The sequence below is a fragment of the Clarias gariepinus genome, chromosome 2 (genome assembly GCF_024256425.1).
Source record: "Clarias gariepinus isolate MV-2021 ecotype Netherlands chromosome 2, CGAR_prim_01v2, whole genome shotgun sequence".
Classification (NCBI taxonomy): domain Eukaryota; kingdom Metazoa; phylum Chordata; class Actinopteri; order Siluriformes; family Clariidae; genus Clarias; species Clarias gariepinus.
In genome coordinates, this window is record NC_071101.1 from 15226498 (window position 1) to 15246260 (window position 19763).

Genomic DNA, 19763 nt, shown 5'->3' on the forward strand with positions numbered 1-19763 from the left:
AGAAAAAAAAAACATTTATAATATTGTGTTTTTTTTCACAATCTTAGAATTGTAATATGGTGCTAAGTGTTTAATATTCCATCACACCATTAGCCATACACTTTGTCTTGTCTAACTAAACCCAAGGTGTTAGTTAGTTCAGTGGACTCTCCTGCCCATAGTTTGAAGGACAGTTTCACTAAACATGCATGCTATGATTTAGGTTACTGTTGTTCATATATTTTTTATATGTGCTGTCTTGGTACTGAGCAGTATTATGTTTTAAGATAGTGTCCTCCAATGTCCTCCATACAATATACAGTATACTCTATGGATTTTATCAGGACAATACAATGAATGTAATAATAGTATAATATTTCTATATTAAAGGAATATTAGCTCTTATTTAGTTATACATTTATATACATATATAGATAAAGGGGTACTATATATATATATATATATATATATATATATATATATATATATATATATATATATATATATATATTGCTATAATAATATGCTTATTTATATGGTTAATTATTCATAGCTTTGACTTTCCATAATTTCAATATTACAATTTGGCATTGGACATAATACTGCTTCTAGCATGATGTTTTAAAACAAGTATGTACTCCCATGTAGTATCCAGTATTTTTAGTTACGTCAAAAATATCAATGCTGACATACTCTTTACCTGTATTAACTAACATAACATAAATCCCAACTCTGAATATTGCCCAAAGATATAATTGTGAGAGAGCGATCCACACCAAATACAAATCAAAGCTGAGTTCCTTAAATGCATTATAGCAATTAGAACATATAAATACTGCTTGTGGATAACGACTTTACCAGTGTTATTTCAGTACACTGAAAATGTGCTCAATTGGTTTCGCGCTGCTTGCGTTAGTCTGCTCCTGAACAGTTTTCGTTTTCCTTTTAGTTTTACACAATTTATTTGAAGCCTCAGATTTTCGTCAGGTATGTCAAAGAAATAAGACATTAAACTATACAGGATTTGAGTGTGTAAACCCGAAGGTATATAACATTGTAGAAGTGTCCGATGTTTTTGTCTCAAAAGGTCCATTGTGCTTGCACAAGACTAAAGCAACAGATATCACAAATGTTTGGCTTATATTTGTTCTTCAGTCAGGCAAAGAGAAAGCGCTTTACGTTCCTGAACACACACACACACACACACATAATACCTTGGAATCTAAAATCGGATATATCCAAAATTTCAGTTCAAACGTCGACAGGCCTTTTGTTTACCTCCACACAAAGGCTTTGCAGTCCGAATATTGATCAGAGGCAGCCCTAGTCTTCGTTCTCAGTCAACTTGAACAAAATGATATTAAATCCCTGTTTCCTCCACAGGCGCCTCTGAACACTTGAAGTGATGCATGAGGAGCTATAGAAAAGAAACATGAGGCTTTGATTCCTCCCTCCACACATTTCAGCCTAGTTTAGAGCATTGCACATTAATTTGGTTATCAAACGCTGCAGGCACCACACTCATAAATGTCCCTAGAAAATGTAGGTCTTGGAGCTGAAATTATTCACAAACAATAAACTCTGATATTGACTCTGCATAATGATATGTACATATGTACAAGGAATTTCCAATTAGATTAACCATTCATCAGGTGTCAGGTCCATTAATAAATCTTCTCGCCGAATCCGACCGTTCCACAGAAATACACAGATAGCACAATGAAACATGGAGGGCTGTTGGTGACAGTTTTTTTTTTTTTTTTCTCCACAGTTTTGATTAAAAAAAATAACATTGCAGTTGGTCCCTTGGCCCAGACTCTGTCTGTTCCACACAAGAATATTACTGATTGGAGCTCAGCAGAAGGATGAGCAGCAGACAGGTGAGTACTGGCAAACACACACGAGTGGACGCCTGGCCATAGTTACGGTGTGTGTTGAAGGGAATTGTGGAGTCGCCCCAAAGTCTCTCCCTTTCGGTGTCCTAAAAACAAATAAAGCAGAAAAGACAAATTAGCTACTATCTCAGCATTACAAATACACCTCAATATGTTGCTGGCATTTCCTACAGTATGTCAGTCTTGATTGCTTACTCACTCGAGAATGTTTAAATTGATCTGTAATAATATTACTTTTGTAATTGTTAGGCTGGTAGTTTTGGTCTGTATAGTTGATGATCAGTTTGAAAAATGCGATTTTATTGAGCACCCATGCAGGCAACTGCTGTGCAACAGAAAAAGGCATAAAGACAGAGCATGCACGTGTGTACCATGGCGATAACTGTGTATGCTCACAACACAGCTGTGTAAAATGGTGGATGATGAATGTCAAGGTGTCTTGTTATACGATGCCTCCCCAGTATGCAGTATGCATACAATGATAAATACTAATTGGACTATAATGATAACATACAGTAAAATTGGTTTGATAGCTGTGTCATGTTTCTAATGTTTATACATTTGGTAAATTTAGTATATATTGGAGTTTAGTAATAGTAAATGGTAAAAGCATTGTGCTGAAGCATTAAAACCATCTCACTGTGTGGTTAGGTCAATAATTTCCTTACCATCGATTTGCTTAATCAACCTAATGATCGATTATAGAATGTTTACTGAGGCCCATACTGTAACTAACTATAATTCACTTCAATACTTTAATAGCTTATTATCTCTGTACTTTGCTAGAGAAAGCAAAATTACATAATGCCTAAAATGTGATGGTTTGTAGGGTTTGAAAGACAGATCAGGTGCTCATATAACAGCGATAATTTGATTGTTGAGGTTTTTTTTAAGAGAGGTGTAAGTAATTAATATACAGTAGAGATAGAGAAAAGAAGAAAGATGACAGGAAAAATTGATTGAACATGAAATGACTGGAAATGAACGAGTATGCACAATAAATCAAATATTTCACTCAAGCAACAAACATATTCAATAAGATTAGTGACGACCCATTAAATGATGCATCAAAAAGGGGGGGGGGGGGGGGGGGGGTTGTATCGGGGTGTACATATGATCCAATGGAGTTTTCAACAGAAAAAAAACAGAGGTTTTGTCAACCCAAGTATAATATTTAAAAATACATAAAGAGGAAAAGCTGTGTGATGGAAAAGTATCTGATCTGCTGTTTTCCAGTGTACCTAGTCTTCCTGAAATAATTAACTGAGACCCTGACGAGGGATGGTTACTGATGAATAATGAACGAATAAGCAAAAACGAGACAATGAAGCACAATCAGGGTCACGGTTAACACACAATCAAGCAAATGTGTTAATAAATTCAGTCCAGAAGTGTTAAAAATTGACATAAATTACACCCATGAGCATAGTTCTTCATATAATATACGGGTAAGTCATTGATTATTAGAGCTGTTTTGTGGTTAATGGTGCAGGAGGTTTCGTGAAGATTGATAGCATCACGATTTTTGCTAAGTACCAGGATACTTTACCACAAACTGGGTTGCCTTTGTCAACAAGATAATGACTATAACATAGGACTGGTTGCAAGTATTTAAGTCTACAGACGTAAACTTGCTATGGCCTGAATTGAAGAGGACACAAACCGGAGTATGTAAAAAAGGCTATTAAGATATATACTGTATATAACAGACAGAATCTATGTGCTATAATGTTATACAGACGGAGTACCACTAATTTTGAAAACAATGTTGTGCAAAAGAAAAAAGCAATACTTTTATGTTAAAAATACAATTAGTGTGTTTAAGATTGGTATATGCATTACCTGTTTTCCATCTTTTCATAAGATATATTATCTCCAGTCATCTTTTGCTAGATATATAAATATTAATTACTATGTCTATGTATTAATTGCTATAAGATTATTAGGTAATGCTTTATTGACTTAGTTATGTTCAAAACTGTTCAACAACTTGTAGTTCTGTAACTAAATAAAGACTAAATGACTAGTTTTTCATCTTATTTCAATAAAATACTAAGAACTACTAGTTAATTACTTAGTAAACAATCATACTTTATTAACTTTGCCGTAATAAACTTAAGTCTTAAGTATTGAGTCTTGAGCAAAAAGTACTGAGTCTTATATTACTTCTGCAGAATTACTAGTTACTGTATCTATCTATCTATCTATCTATCTATCTATCTATCTATCCATCTATCCATCTATCCATCCATCCATCGCTATATACCACTGCTTTTATGCTTGTTTCTGTACATCTTGGGACATGTGATCTTAGTTCCATGTTGGTATCAAGTTCATATGTAGGGGACCTTACTCACTCTCTCACTTACCGTCTATACCGTGATATCCTGTATTTAGGCTCGTGGGGCTCCTGGAGCCTATCCCAGGAGACTTAGGGCATGAGGCCAATAAAACACTACAGGCAATTTGGGAACGCCAATTAGTCTAATCTGCATGTCTTTGGACTGTGGGAGGAGACCGGAATACCTGGAGGAAACCCACCAAGCACAGGGAGAACATGCAAACTCCATGCACATAGGGACGGGAATCGAACCCGGACCCTGGAGGTGCAAGGCAACAATGCTAATCACTACACCACAGTACCACTCTGTATGGAACCTATATAAGTATTATTTTTAAAAAAAAAAAAAAAACATAGTTAGCTATTCGTTCTGCAGGAGTGATGTAAGATTCAGCAGCAACTAATGCAAAGTTAATATTTAACTCCTATTAACATATGTACTGGGATCCTGTATTGTTACGCATGAATTATTGAATAGTATCGTGAACTTTTACCTGGTCTAAGCTGGCATTCCTTTCACTAAAGTGCTTTAGTGCCCATACTGTCTGAACAACAAACTTTAATTTCACCACTAAAGTTGTTTGTGTGTAATTTCAAGCCTTCACAATATGCAGCATGTCTGAATCTATAGAAATGAAAGGTGCTCTTTTGCTTTAGGGACAAGCCGAGATGAGAGAGGCAGCAAAGTGCCATCTTCTCTCCCCTCCATTCCATAACCTTCACCTGTGTGGAAATGGTTGGGCTCGCAATGTTCTCTTCTGTATCCATGGAGACAAAGCCAGAAGAACTGTTTCGTGCGTCTCTGTCTGTCACAGGGATTCGACGATTTGTTTGGCTTGGAGTAGGTGTCTGGTCCATCCCATTCCCAAACATCAGAAGAGCATTGTCTGTTCATATAAACAAACAAACACACACACACACACAAAACAGGTTAAGAGTTAGAGACTATTTGGATTTAGAACAGCAGACAGCCTCGTAATGTCCTGACTCACACTTTAGTTCTTTTACACGGCAGATTTTGAATTCAGAGCGGTAAGAGAGGCAGCTAGACGGGCCGCCTCGAATGGGCAAGAGGAGCACTCAGTATTCCTCAGAGGTCCCTGAGCTGCACCTGCCTCTCCACTTCCTCTCATTAACTCCCTCACAAGTGGCTCAGCTAAATGGCTCTCAGGATCCACAAACTCCTCCGCACACGTCCCTCATTTCAGAGAGGAGCAGGAGAGTTCGTTTGCATGAGACATCTCTGTTTGAACAGGCTCGCGGCATCAATATTAGAGATGAATCATGGTTTATAATAAAAAAAAAAGAAGTAAAAAAAAAAAGAAAGAAAAACAGGCAGGTCTGCTATGAGTATGTGTCAGAGTGACGGTAAAGACAGGAAGAGAGATGGACATTAGTACGGGAAGTGCCTGCTGAGTCTGAGAGGGACTAAGAGGGAAAAAAGCATTCCTCAGACACTGTCCACAATGGATCCTGGCCATTTGCCTTGTCTCTGATCATGACACACTATTACAAAACAAGAAGAGAAACACAGAAATGAGAGGTGCTGATTTAAAAAAGGAGAGAGAGATCAGAGTAAGAAGCAGAGTGAGAGCAGGCGAAACATCCCTAGTGATTCATACATCTCATCATGATACATTGACAAATGCATGCATTTGCTCTGTTTAAAATATTTATAGCAAAGAACATTTCCATGAATGAAAGGAAGGGGAAAGAAAGCCTTCCTGCCTGAATGATGCATGAGGACACGAGGCACTGAAGACAGATGGGCTGATTTTTTCATGTGTTTGTTATTTGGTAGACCGTGACCATGCTCATGTGGAACTACTGCATCTCAACATTACAACAAAGACTTGCTTATACTCTCTATAAAGGCCATATTCATAAATCATTACCTAATAATGCCTCATTGGATAATGCTATATCTGTAAGTGATTGCTCGATAACGGAGGTGTCACTATTTATTGTAGTAGCATTAAACTGTATCTAAATAATGATTTGTGCATACTTTTTTGCTGCTTTTTCATACTTTTTTGGGGCATAAAGCAATCGTAATACTTTTTTATACATCACAAACATTAATTAAATGCATCATAAAAAGGACTTTCAGACATCACTACTGTACAGTAGCTCTGCTGTAGCAATGAGGCACTAAAAGTAGTACAGCATTAAGTAAAGACACAGAAAATGTAATTTTATTTTTATATTAAGTCCACAGATAATGAAGATTACTTAAAAAAAAGCACTTCAATGTGCTTATGAGAAATTTCAGAGCTATTTTGGCAAGAAAATCATGATTCCGACTCTGATCTCGTGGTTAAGTGAAGAGTGATAATGTGACGCGCTCGTACAGGTACTAGGAGAGGTGAGGAGTTTCCAACGAGAAGCCTGCAACTTCCAGGATAGCTTGGTGAGAGCATCACATGTGAGAAACGGGACAGCGATGCTAGAGGCAGGTGTGTCCAACAACCCCTAACAGAAGTTCTCACCAACGCTCCCCTCGATCTCGCCAACTCTCTCCTGGATTAAGTAGAAGAGGTGATGAGTTTTAGGAGAGCCCTATGCGAGCTCAAGTGTTCCAGGACAGCTCCAGGAGTACACCAATTATCTCACCAACATTGCTCGTTTGAGATTTCTCACCATGCACTTGTATGTATGATGGGGAAATTACACTTACACTTACGGAATAAAAGATGGAAGTTAATATATTCAAGTTGTAATACTACATACTGTATAAGTTTAAGCCAACTTATACTTAGAAGCTTTACATTGAAATTAATCTAGTCAAGTTACTGTGTATGTAAACATACCATGCATGCTACCAAGTGGGTCTGGGTTTCACTGGTATTGGCGATTATACTGTACAGTACATCCATCCTTTCATTAATATATACTTACTGTATAATACCAGTCGAAGGTTTTTTGAAAAAGTGATTTCTTTTCTACATTTTAGGACAATACTGGAGATTTCAAAACTATGAAATAACACATGGCATTATGTGATTAAGCCACAATATCAGTCAGTTGTTATTTTAAGACGTGAAGGTCAGCTCTTCTGGAATAGTTTTTGCAAGAAAAGTATTGTCGAGTGCATTTGCAAAATGCATCAAGCACCATGATGGAACTGGATCTTATCCCAGGAAAGCAAGACCAAAACTTACCACTGCTGATGGGAAGTTCATTAAGAGTCAACAGCCTCAGAAATCACTAATTAACAAACAGAACCTCAGATTGGAGCCGTTAGGAAGGATTTACTGAGCATAAGTACAGTAGCAGAAACATCTTATATTAATTGTTCGAAGGAGGTTATTACATACTGTGGATGCTTCAGCATTGTTTTACAGGGTAGAAAGCAATCAAAATCAGGAATATATATATATATATATATATATATATATATATATATATATAATATAATAAGACTGTTAACACTTTATATTACAAAGTAATCATTGCTATTAACTGTAGTGCCTTCGTATAAATAATTACATAATTCCTTGTAAATGCATTTAAGCATACCCTGAATGAATGCATAGGTTCTTGTTCAGTGCATATTGCCTAAGGTGTTTCTGGATTATAGCTTTATGAGTTTTAGAGTGCATAAAAAATTATACATGGAATCATTACCTACTAAACTTATAATGTGTTATGAATATACTGTAAACCACTGTGTGTTTTTTCTTTTTCAAGTTTTTTGCTTTTTAAAAGCAGACCTAACGCCTACTGTTCACTCACCTGCAACTCATCCTAACATATCAGATCTTCTTGTCTCACTGGAAGCATTCAAAACTTTTCACTTCAAAGATAATCTTTGCTAATCTGCACACATGTTCGTCAACATACTTGTTAAACAAAGGCAGTCATCACATCTCTCAGCACAGCAATGGAAAGCAAAGAAGGGCAACAGTCTCTCTACTATAGCAGCTCATTAAACAAATATGCCATTACAATGCCCACACTTGAGATTTTAAAGCGAACGCTAGCTTGCACCAAGGTTGTTCTGTCATAATTATGAATGCAATATGGTTGTTGTTATAATGCGTATATTTTTCACATCAGTGCATTGATGAGAAACCAGAGTGCAGCTGCAAATTTCCAGTACAAAAAGCAATTAAAATGTATTTCTGTCATTTTTGATCAGCAGATGATGATGTACATATTAATGTAACTACGCCGATAATGTTCAAGTCGCTGGACAGTCATAACCTCACATCATTGATTACAGCAGTGCTCAGATGAGCTCATTGGACACATGTGGCATCACTGGTGATTGTAATATAGACATATCAGGCTTCAGTGAGTATAATAATCACTAGGATGCATGGGAGACTTACTGAGACAGATGTTGTTGGTGAAATAGTCCAGAAACTCTGTGCATTGCTGTTTCTGATTGCCACTTGCTGAGCATGTGCACCACGGTGCCACATTGGATGTGGTGTTGTCCGCGTAATTAGGAGTGATGGGACTGCCTGCACACAAGACATACTTTTTTTGTAGAACTTTTTCTTCTAGACGAACAGTCATTTCTGACATCACAAAAGTAAAAAGACAAACGATTTTTGGAGCTTGTCGAAATTATCCAAACTATACACACTTTCACAGACTTCTTCTTTTACAGACAAACATTGAGCCAAATCCAATCATTTGATGTGTATAGTAATTTTTTTTAATATACCACATTTAGAATGGATATGCATTCATGCATTCATTTTTCTTGGTGTATCAGTAAAAGGTCGAGTTGGATCAGGATCCTATCCCATGAAAATTGGCAGTGATTTGGAAAACTTTCTGAATGGAATGCCAGTCACACATTCCAGGACATAACAAACACACATACACAACCAGAGAAGAGAAATTTACCATATCCAATTTACCATCTGGCCTGTGTTAATGCAGTAGGAGGAAACCAGACTACCCAAAGGAAACATGAAAAGAACATGTGAAACTCTGTGCAGACAGGATCACAACCGCAGGCCCTGGAGTTGTAATTAGGCAAAGCTACGCACTGTTCTAACTAATAACTCGTATAATTTTACACCGGTGAGTACTGATACGAGTGTATAAAACCATGTACGATTAATGAATGTTGATTAAAGGCATTGATTTTTACTACAGTGATGGACTCTTCACGCTGATTCTAAACGTAAAACAGAAACACAGCACACTCACAACAAAAAAATGTTCATTAAGACTTGCTTGGATGTACAAACTTCCTATAAGGATTCTACATAAATCCTTTAAGAAAAAAAAAGTGATAAAGCTTCATAATATCCACATCATTAAGTCAGAAGCACTAATTGCTGAGTTATTCTTAAGTGATGAATCTTGTTCCTGTTATTAGAGTTGTTCATTTGTTACCACAGAAACAGCTTTTTCACTCTGGTTGCAACCTTAACTTTAGCAATATGCAGCAACTTGCACTTTAATCGGTTTCATTTTAGACAATTGGAAAGAAATAGGACAACATTTTGGACAAGCAGAGACTGATCAAAAGTATAACGTGTCCTTATTTAATCATTAATACTATTATTGTTTGGATAATTGTTGTGGCATAAAGAGTACACCACTTCCACTGTTTTATTCCTCACTTGGTTATCTCATCTTCTCCAAATTTTATTAACTATTAATTCACAAACACCCTACCTGTATCCTGTATACAGGGTCACAGGGGGCCTGGAGTGTATCCCAGAAAACTTACGGCATGATGTGGAGTACACCCTGGACGGGGTGCCACTTTATCGCAGGGCACACACACATATACACACTTATTTACATACTACAGGCAGTTTGGGAACGGCATTTAGCCGAATCTGAATGTCTTTGGACGGTGGGGGGAACCTGGAGTACTTGCAAACTCCATGCTCACAGACCCTGGGTAGGAATCAAACCCAGACCCTGAAGGTGTAAGTGTTAACCACTAAGCCACCGTGCCATCAGTTGATCTCTTACCTGTCACGGTACGCCAGGTAATGCCTGCTTCTCGGGACAGGTCCTGATCTCCCGCAACTCCCTTCCACACTCCATTCCGCGGCTTCCATTTTGCCGCCTGAGTTATATAGCTACTCTATATAACTCTCCCTCAGGCAGCGAACCCTTGCCGAATTATTGCGTGCTAATTATCTATTGTCTCGTGCCTTTTTGTCAAGTATATCTGCCTGTTTTTCACGTTGTTGATTCTCTTTTCTGCTCCCCAGGATTACGCTCTTGCCTCTCGGATTAAACTCGTTTGCTACGCTGACTGCTCTACCGGCTTTGATTCTCTGCTTTCACTTTCGACTACGGCTTGTCTCGATCCCCTTGAATCATTCTAGTTTGGACTACAGGTGTGTGCTGTCCTTATTCAGTTGTTGGTCAGTGCCTCTGCTCTCCACCCTGACTCCTTTTGGCTGCTCTTATTCAGTGAGTCTAAGACTGCAAGCGCTCTGCTTTTTGATCTTTCACTGTTGCTATGGGCTTTGGATCTTACATCTTCTAGAACTCTGCCTTCAGCCACTTCTAACCTACCCTGCTGCCTATTCCTAGTGGCATTTTGAGTGTACCGCATATTTTGCCTAACTTTCCTACGTATCTACTTTCAGCATAATCTCATCTGCTATAGCTCTGCCCACAGCCACTTCCAACCTGCCCTGCTGCCTACTCCTGACCGCCTCTAGAGTAAACTAAATATATATTAAATATAAAAGAACTAAACCATACATATCTATATATATGTGTATATATATATATATATATATATATATATAGCCTAATTTTCCCTTTATCTGCTTCCAGCATATTTTCCAATTAAAGACTTTTTTCTGTTTGATCTGTTGTGTCTGCTTGTGGGTCCTTTTAGCCTGCTGACGCAGGGCGGCGTGTGACAGAATAATTCGGCCAAGCATGGACCCAGCAGAGTTAGGACAACTTAGGACCGCCGTAGAGGCACAGGGCTCTCTCCTCAGTACACACCAAGGGGAGATTCAGCAGGTTAATCAGAATCTAAGGTCGATGGCGGACACCCTCAGTGCACTCACCTCTCGTATCGAACAACTGCAGACTCCATCTCCCTTAGTTCCAGCTCCACTCCCTCTTCCCCGGGAACCTCGCCTGCCCCCTCCTCAGTCATACAATGGAGAACCTGGCACCTGCCGATCTTTTCTCTCGCAATGTTCCCTTTCTCTAGAGTTACAGGCTTCAACATTTCCCACAGAACGCTCTAAAATAGCTTATATTATTACCCTCCTCTCAGGAAAAGCACGTGAGTGGGGAACAGCGCTGTGGGACGCTGATGACCCATGCTGCACCAACTACAATGCGTTCACCAATGAAATGAGGAGGGTCTTTGACCGTTCCCTTTTAGGCCGGGAGGCAGCTGGGCAGATGCTAAGACTCCGTCAGGGAACACGATCAGCCTATGATTATGCCATCGAGTTTCGCACCCTGGCGGCCTCTTGTGGATGGAATGAGTGTGCCATGTTTGAATTTTTTTTTCATGGACTAAGCGAAACCGTCAAGGATGAGCTGGTCTCTCAAGAGCTCCCCTCTGGCCTAAATGAGCTCATGGATTTAGTGGGGCGCGTCGATGCACGTCTCCGGCTCAGGCGCAGAGAACGCACACCACCCCTGGTAAGGACCACACCAATGTCCCCCCCACAAACTGCTGATTCACCTGACCAGCCTATGCAGGTGGACCGAGCCCGAATTTCTCCCGAGGAACGCCAACGTCGGCGGGATAGACAGGCCTGCTTCTACTGTGGACAAACAGGCCATTTCCGCCTCCAATGCCCGGTAAAAGGAGGGGGCCCACATTGAAACTGGGAGCCTTGGAGGGCCCTTCTCACACAAACCTCCCAAGCCAACGCCCCTTACTACCAGTTATGATCATCTGGAGTAACAAGGTTCAACCACTAAAAGCCCTCATTGACTCTGGATCAGACCAGGACTTGATCTGTGCTGCAACAGCCAGGAAATTGAACATCCCTTCTTTACGATTGCTCCATTGATCTCCTTCCAGGATCCACCCCCCCTAAGGGACGTCTGTACTCCCTATCGGCTCCAGAGAGGGAAGCCATGAACAAATACATCACCGAATCACTGGCGGCAGGAATTATCCGACCTTCCTCCTCGCCCGCAGGAGCTGGCTTCTTTTTTGTGGATAAGAAGGACAAGTCCCTTCGCCCCTGCATTGACTATCGTGGGCTTAATGCCATTACCATCAAGAACCGTTATCCCCTTCCTCTCATGTCTACTGCTTTCGAGCTCTTGCAAGGGGCGTGTGTTTTCACAAAGTTGGACTTACGAAATGCATATCATCTGGTGAGGATAAGGGAGGGGGACGAGTGGAAGACCGCCTTTAACACACCAACGGGCCACTACGAGTACCTAGTGGTTCCTTTCGGACTAACTAATGCCCCTGCCGTTTTCCAGGCCCTCGTTAATGATGTCCTGAGAGACTTTTTGAACATCTTTGTCTTTGTTTATCTAGACGATATCCTGGTATTCTCTCGTTCCTTGGAAGAGCACAAGCGGCACGTCCGCCAGGTCCTGCAAAGACTCCTGGAGAACAAACTGTACGTAAAAGCAGAGAAATGTGAATTTCACCGCAGCTCTGTGGCCTTTCTTGGGTTCATTATTGCTCCCTCTAGCCTTCAGATGGAGCCGTCCAAGCTAACAGCCGTCACAAACTGGCCGACTCCCAATTCAAGGCGAGACCTCCAAAGATTCCTAGGGTTTGCCAACTTTTACAGGCGTTTCATCAGGAATTATAGTTCAGTGGCAGCTCACCTCACCGCACTAACCTCCACAAGAGTCCCCTTCCGCTGGAACGAACAGGCCGAAAATGCATTCTCTGACCTCAAGCACCGATTCACTTCTGCGCCCATTTTAACAATCCCAGATCCTTCCCTTCAGTTTGTGGTGGAGGTAGATGCCTCCGAGTCCGGAGTTGGGGCTATCTTATCGCAACGATCACCCAAGGATGAAAAGCTACACCCCTGCTCGTACTTCTCCCGCCGTCTCACCTCAGCAGAAAGAAATTATGACATAGGAGATCGAGAACTGTTGGCAGTAAAGCTTGCTCTAGAGGAGTGGAGACATTGGCTGGAAGGTACTGCTACCCCATTTTTAGTCTGGACTGATCACAAAAACTGATTTGAGTACCTCAAATCAGCCAAGAGGCTCAACGCCCGCCAGGCAAGGTGGAGCTTATTCTTTTCACGTTTTAATTTCATGCTCTCGTACCGTCTGGCTCCAAGAATGCCAAACCTGACGCCCTGTCTCGACAGTTCTCCACACCTCAACAACCAACGACGAGTGAGTCAATCCTGCCCTCCCGCTGCCTAGTAGCAGCCGCACTCCTGAATGTCGAGAGGCAGGTTAAAAAGGCACTCAATCAAGAACCAGGCCCTAGCAACGTTCCCCCCGATTGTCTCTTCGTCCCGGCCTCTGTGCGAACTCAAGTGTTGAAATGGGGACATAGCTCTCGGGTTGCCTGCCACCCGGGGGGGGCCCGCACCCTATACCTACTCCAGCAACGATTCTGGTGGCCCTCTATGAAGGATGATGTCCTGAGATTTGTGGCAGCCTGTGACACCTGTGCTAGGAGTAAGTCAATCAATAAACCCCCTACCGGCCTCTTGAGACCCCTCCCTGTTCCACGTCGGCCATGGTCACATATCGCCCTGGACTTTGTTACTGGTCTCCCCAACTCTGAGGGCAACACTTGCATCCTGACTGTGGTGGATCGCTTCTCCAAGTCTGCTCATTTTATCCCCTTGCCTAAGCTTCCGTCAGCCAAGGAAACGGCGGAACTAATGATTCTCCACGTTTTCCGTCTGCATGGCCTCCCAACTGACATTGTCTCTGACCGTGGGCCCCAATTCTCAGCTGAGTTCTGGAGGGACTTCTGCAAATCAATTGGAGCGACACCCAGCCTATCTTCTGGCTATCACCCCCAGTCGAACGGGCAGACAGAGAGACTCAACCAGGAATTGGAGAAAGCCCTGAGGTGTATGGTGTCTCGTAATCCGACTACATGGAGCAAGGCGCTTCCCTGGATAGAGTATGCACACAACTCATTACCGACCTCCTCCACAGGTCTCTCCCCCTTCCAGTGCTGCTTTGGCTATCAGCCACCCCTGTTCCCAGCACAAGAAAGAAAGGTGATGGTACCCTCAACCAGTTCTTTTGTACGCCGCTGCAGAAGGATTTGGTCCCAGGCCCGAACTCGTCTCCTACAAACCGTTAGCACCTTCAAGAGGCAAGCGGACCGAGGCCGCACAACAGCTCCCAGATACCGAGTAGGTCAGAGAGTGATGCTATCCACCCGAAATATCCCCATTAAGACAACCTCGAAAAAACTGTCACCCAGATTCATCGGACCATTCACAATCGCCAAGGTAATCAATCCTGTCTTTCAGGCTTTCCCTACCACTCACTATGCGCCGCATCAACCCGACCTTTCATGTCTCACAACTCAGACGACTAGTACACAGTTCGTTAAACCCACCCCCCCATCCTCCTCCTCCTCGACTCATTGACGGGGGTGAAGTTTTCACAGTGCGTAAACTACTAAAGGTTCGACGCCGAGGGCGTGGCCTACAGCACCTTGTCGATTGGGAGGGATACGGCCCAGAGGAAAGAAGTTGGGTCCCCGCCAGGTTCATTGTCGACCCAACCCTAATATCAGACTTCCACTGGCAACACCCAAAAGCACCAGCTAGGACGCCCAGTGTCGCCCATAGGGGGGGGGGGGTACTGTCACGGTACGCCAGGTAATGCCTGCTTCTCGGGACAGGTCCTGATCTCCCGCAACTCCCTTCCACACTCCATTCCGCGGCTTCCATTTTGCCGCCTGAGTTACTCATGCTTGCGCACACCTGTGCCTCTTCACCACTACTCTATATAACTCTCCCTCAGGCAGCGAACCCTTGCCGAATTATTGCGTGCTAATTATCTATTGTCTCGTGCCTTTTTGTCAAGTATATCTGCCTGTTTTTCACGTTGTTGATTCTCTTTTCTGCTCCCCAGGATTACGCTCTTGCCTCTCGGATTAAACTCGTTTGCTACGCTGACTGCTCTACCGGCTTTGATTCTCTGCTTTCACTTTCGACTACGGCTTGTCTTGATCCCCTTGAATCATTCTAGTTTGGACTACAGGTGTGTGCTGTCCTTATTCAGTTGTTGGTCAGTGCCTCTGCTCTCCACCCTGACTCCTTTTGGCTGCTCTTATTCAGTGAGTCTAAGACTGCAAGCGCTCTGCTTTTTGATCTTTCACTGTTGCTATGGGCTCTGGATCTCACATCTTCTAGACCTCTGCCTTCAGCCACTTCTAACCTACCCTGCTGCCTATTCCTAGTGGCATTTTGAGTGTACCGCATATTTTGCCTAACTTTCCTACGTATCTACTTTCAGCATAATCTCATCTGCTATAGCTCTGCCCACAGCCACTTCCAACCTGCCCTGCTGCCTACTCCTGACCGCCTCTAGAGTAAACTAAATATATATTAAATATAAAAGAACTAAACCATACATATCTATATATATGTGTATATATATATATATATATATATAGCCTAATTTTCCCTTTATCTGCTTCCAGCATATTTTCCAATTAAAGACTTTTTTCCGTTTGATCTGTTGTGTCTGCTTGTGGGTCCTTTTAGCCTGCTGACGCAGGGCGGCGTGTGACATTACCTCTATTTACAGAATAAAATGTACTGGATTTGTGGCACATACGTTACTTACACTTGTCTTACACTTGCCTTATTTTTCAACTGTAAAAATTCTGATTTGAAATGTATATAACAAGGTACAAAACCAGCTCAGGACTAATGTCGGATTTAAATAATAAGATAGCAAAGTGAGAACTCCATATACAAGCTTTTTTTGCCCCTCAAATGAAGCAAGAAGAATTGCAAACTGATAAAGAATATTTTGTGCATGTGTTTTTATTTAAGTCACAAGGGTGGTAAAAATTGTTAAAATTGTTTGGATTATATAAATATATATTTATATATTTAGTTGTGTTTCTGATGATTTAAATATGCAACTTAATATAATAATAGATTGGTCAAGTTTTAATAAACAAATACAGCCAAGTTATGCTTTGATTATGATTGTGTGGTGTGCCGAACAGAACGTGATATATATGTAATATTTAGTTATGGTAAACACACAGTGTTTTTAATTACAAAGCATGCTAAAGGTCATGAGAAGCATTATAAGTAACACCAAAACTATAGTTTGCAGCATCATTCACCTACTCCTCTGCCAGTTTTAGCTTTCCTGTGGTACGACAGCTCCGTCATAATACGGGTATGCATCGTTTAATGTCTGTTCGCGCATTAACCGACCACAGGTCCATCAGTCAGTCATCTTATTATACTTTTCTATAGGGTTTATAACATTTACAGTAATGGGGACAGAACCAGCCGATGTAAATGCAACAGCTTCCCACACAGCATGTGCACCTCATGTTTTTTTTTTTTTTTAAGTACTTGTGCATATTTTAAGTTTTGTAATGTTATTTCTCTGCAACACCACAGTGCATACTCCTACATAGTTTTGTTAAGTGTATAAGATGTTTAAACAACATGCAAATGACACAATGTCCTATTTTACAAAATGTTTTGCTGAAGTTACGCGACACATACTATACCGTTAATTTCTCACTGCTGGAATGACGTCCCTTTCTTGGCTTTAACATTCTTTGAAAACCCTCTGAACAAATTCAATCCACTTATGACAGCCGTTGTGTTGCAAAGGAAGGATCCTCACTTTATTAATTACGTAACAAGAAGAAGTGATGTGATCGGTTCTTCACGATCGGCTTTTTTACTTGAAAATGTAGGACCTACAGTACATGTCTTGCTTTCCTCAAAACAGGGAAGTATAAAGTTTTTTTTTTTTTTTTTTAAAAAGCAAATTGCAAATTAAGCATTTTGTTATAGACAACCTTGTCAAAGAACAATAATTTGCAAACATTAATAAAATCAGACAAGGGCGTTTATTGTCTTCCCGAGTCAAACTGCTCATACAGTGTAAACAGCAAAATAGATGGAAAATCAAGATTGGGCATTTACTGTAGACTTGCGGTTTGAAACTAATCTTTGTGGCCCGCATGTTTGCTTTGGTGTACTACATACAAATACTAATTATTTGTGCATATAAAGTGACAGGACATGAAAGGTGAGACGCCGGAGTGCTAACTCTTATTGAATGCATCATGAAAAGGTTTTAAAGTGTCTCTATGCTCCTCAAATTGTGAGTAGACTAATAAAACCACCCATGTGTGTGTGTGTGCGCGTGTGTGTGTGTGCGCGCACGTGTGATTGGTGGGTTTGGTCTATGCGGCGCTGGTGGCAACACTTTTGAAATGCATTAAGATTGTCTAGGTTTGTGTTTTAGAGCCCATGAAAAACTAGGCTCGTTTCCAGAGGTGATATAAAACAGGGTGGATTTCAAGCCAATCGCCATCAAAGGTATTTCAGGAAGCAATAACAACTCCTGCACTTCACAGACTGGATTTGGATGCTCTCATATCCAATCCTCTTAAAAAAATATTCTGTCTCAATCTTTCACACACACGCACACACACACACTCACACACGCACACACACAGACCAAAGCTTCTTTGTCTGTACCTATTATTTGTCCTTTTTATTATTCATTCTTGTTTTTTCTTTAGTTGTTCAGTATTTTTTGGTTTTCTACACATGCCAATCACATCTCTCTCTCTCTCTCTCTCTCTCACTCTTTCACTCTGTCACATGTCCAGTCAAGCCTCATCCCTCCATCTTTTGGTACCTACCTATTAGGCCAGTGTAGGCTACAAGACAGGCAGCATAGTTGCCATGTTTGCAGCCGCTGGATGACTGCTCCTGTGGCTGGCAGTCGTACTGAAACTGGGCCAAGCGGGACCTAAAGGACAACCAGAGAGCACAGGATCTTTGTTAATAGAGACTGAAAATACACACATGCACGCACACAGACACTAAGGAGAGATAATGAAAGTGGCGGGCATCATGCTGGCCGATGCAGAGAGGCACTCCAGGCATGATTATTACTCCTGACACAGAAAAACGGCTGACTTCGAAACAGCATGGTGCATCGATATGTCTCCGTAGTTACATTTATGAACTTCAATTTAATGTAATTCAATTTTATCCTAAATGACATTTAACAATTTTTCTCCTTCCCCTTTTCCTGGTAGGGCTAGCAGTAGAGACCAGATGTCTTTTTCCCAAGCCACAGCCTATAGCCCGTTTTCATCTCAAAGGGACAATGCCATCTAAGACTGGACTGTCCATTCTACATCTACCACCTGACTGGCATGGTTCCTTATCCACACTTTTTATATTGCAGATTTTTCACCCAAAACATGGCACCGTAGCCCAGTCACTATAGACATCACAGCCAGAGCCGGCTCCAGAGAAGACTCCCAGGAAGCGTGTACACCATCAGGGTCATCTTTTTTGTATCGTTCATGAAATTGTCTTTGTGAATGTCCATGCCTTTGATCTGTTCACCAAGTGTGACCATAACTAAAAACACTTAGTTCCCAGTGACATAGCCATAAGGTTTACAAGAATGCACAGGCTCTTTCACAGTATTTCAGGACGACACCTAGACCAAGACAGAGTAATAACTGCATTTTATGTTTGGCAGATTTTTTTAAATCAAAATCCACTAACAAAAGTGTAAAGCAATGCAGAAGCATCTTTCAAGGCTTCTGTCCTTATAAAGTTTATCCCTTACCTCATCACCAGTCATTCTAACTAACATTAAAGTTTTGTTGTACTATTTATCATATTCTGCATGTGGTACCACTAGTCACTGGTTAATTTGTAAGAAGAAAGAGAAAGGGGAATTAAATTGGCTTAAAAGGCAAAGAGTTCAAGGTTGGATGTTGATCTAGCCTCCAAATTCCCCAGATCCCAATCCGATCAAGCATCCATAGAATACACTGGACAAAAAAATTGGGAGTACGCAACCCACAGCACACAAAGGATCTGCTCCAATGTTCCTGGTGCCAGACACCACAGCACACCCCAAAGAGCTATGGGGTGGTGGCACAAGGTAATGGTTTTAAAGTTATGGCTGATTGGTGTATATCTGATCTGGGCACAGTGTTTTCAATAGTCACTTGTGTGGTATGCAATGATGTTCTTAATGAACATGAACTTGATTCAAAATGGGATGAAAATTGACGACAGCCAAAGAAAATAGTTTGCCAAAAAGAAAACAGTAAAAGTATCCATATGAAATTCTTTTAAGACCTGGGTTTCAGGGTATGTGAGAGCAAAAATCTTTTCATAAACCACAATAGTGACCCTTTACAATATTTAAATAATGCATATTACTTAGCAATGTATAATGTATGATTTTTTTTTACTTAAACAAACTACAAATCTGAACTTTTAAACTTTCTAAGATTTGTGTCCCCCCGCAAGCAGCTTATTTAACCAAGTATTAAGATGAGAAGTTTAAAAGAATAAAAAGTAACACTTTACTGCTTTCTCTAGAGGCCTATTGAGAATTCAAGGTCCTACCTGACTATTCAGCAGAGT

At 41.0% G+C, this 19763-nt stretch overlaps 1 protein-coding gene across 1 annotated transcript in view; it reads right to left on the minus strand.

Annotated features, from left to right (window-relative positions):
- Positions 1-537: 537 nt before the first annotated feature.
- Positions 538-19763, minus strand: part of gfra4b (GDNF family receptor alpha 4b) — an 87073-nt gene continuing 67847 nt past the window's right edge. The window contains exons 5-8 of the mRNA XM_053512700.1: positions 18005-18114; positions 8550-8684; positions 4939-5102; positions 538-1960 (exon numbers count right to left, since the gene is read on the minus strand). Of these exons, the coding sequence (XP_053368675.1) occupies positions 1820-1960; positions 4939-5102; positions 8550-8684; positions 18005-18114 (550 nt within the window). The 3' untranslated portion in view covers positions 538-1819. The remainder of the gene's footprint in view (positions 1961-4938; positions 5103-8549; positions 8685-18004; positions 18115-19763) is intronic.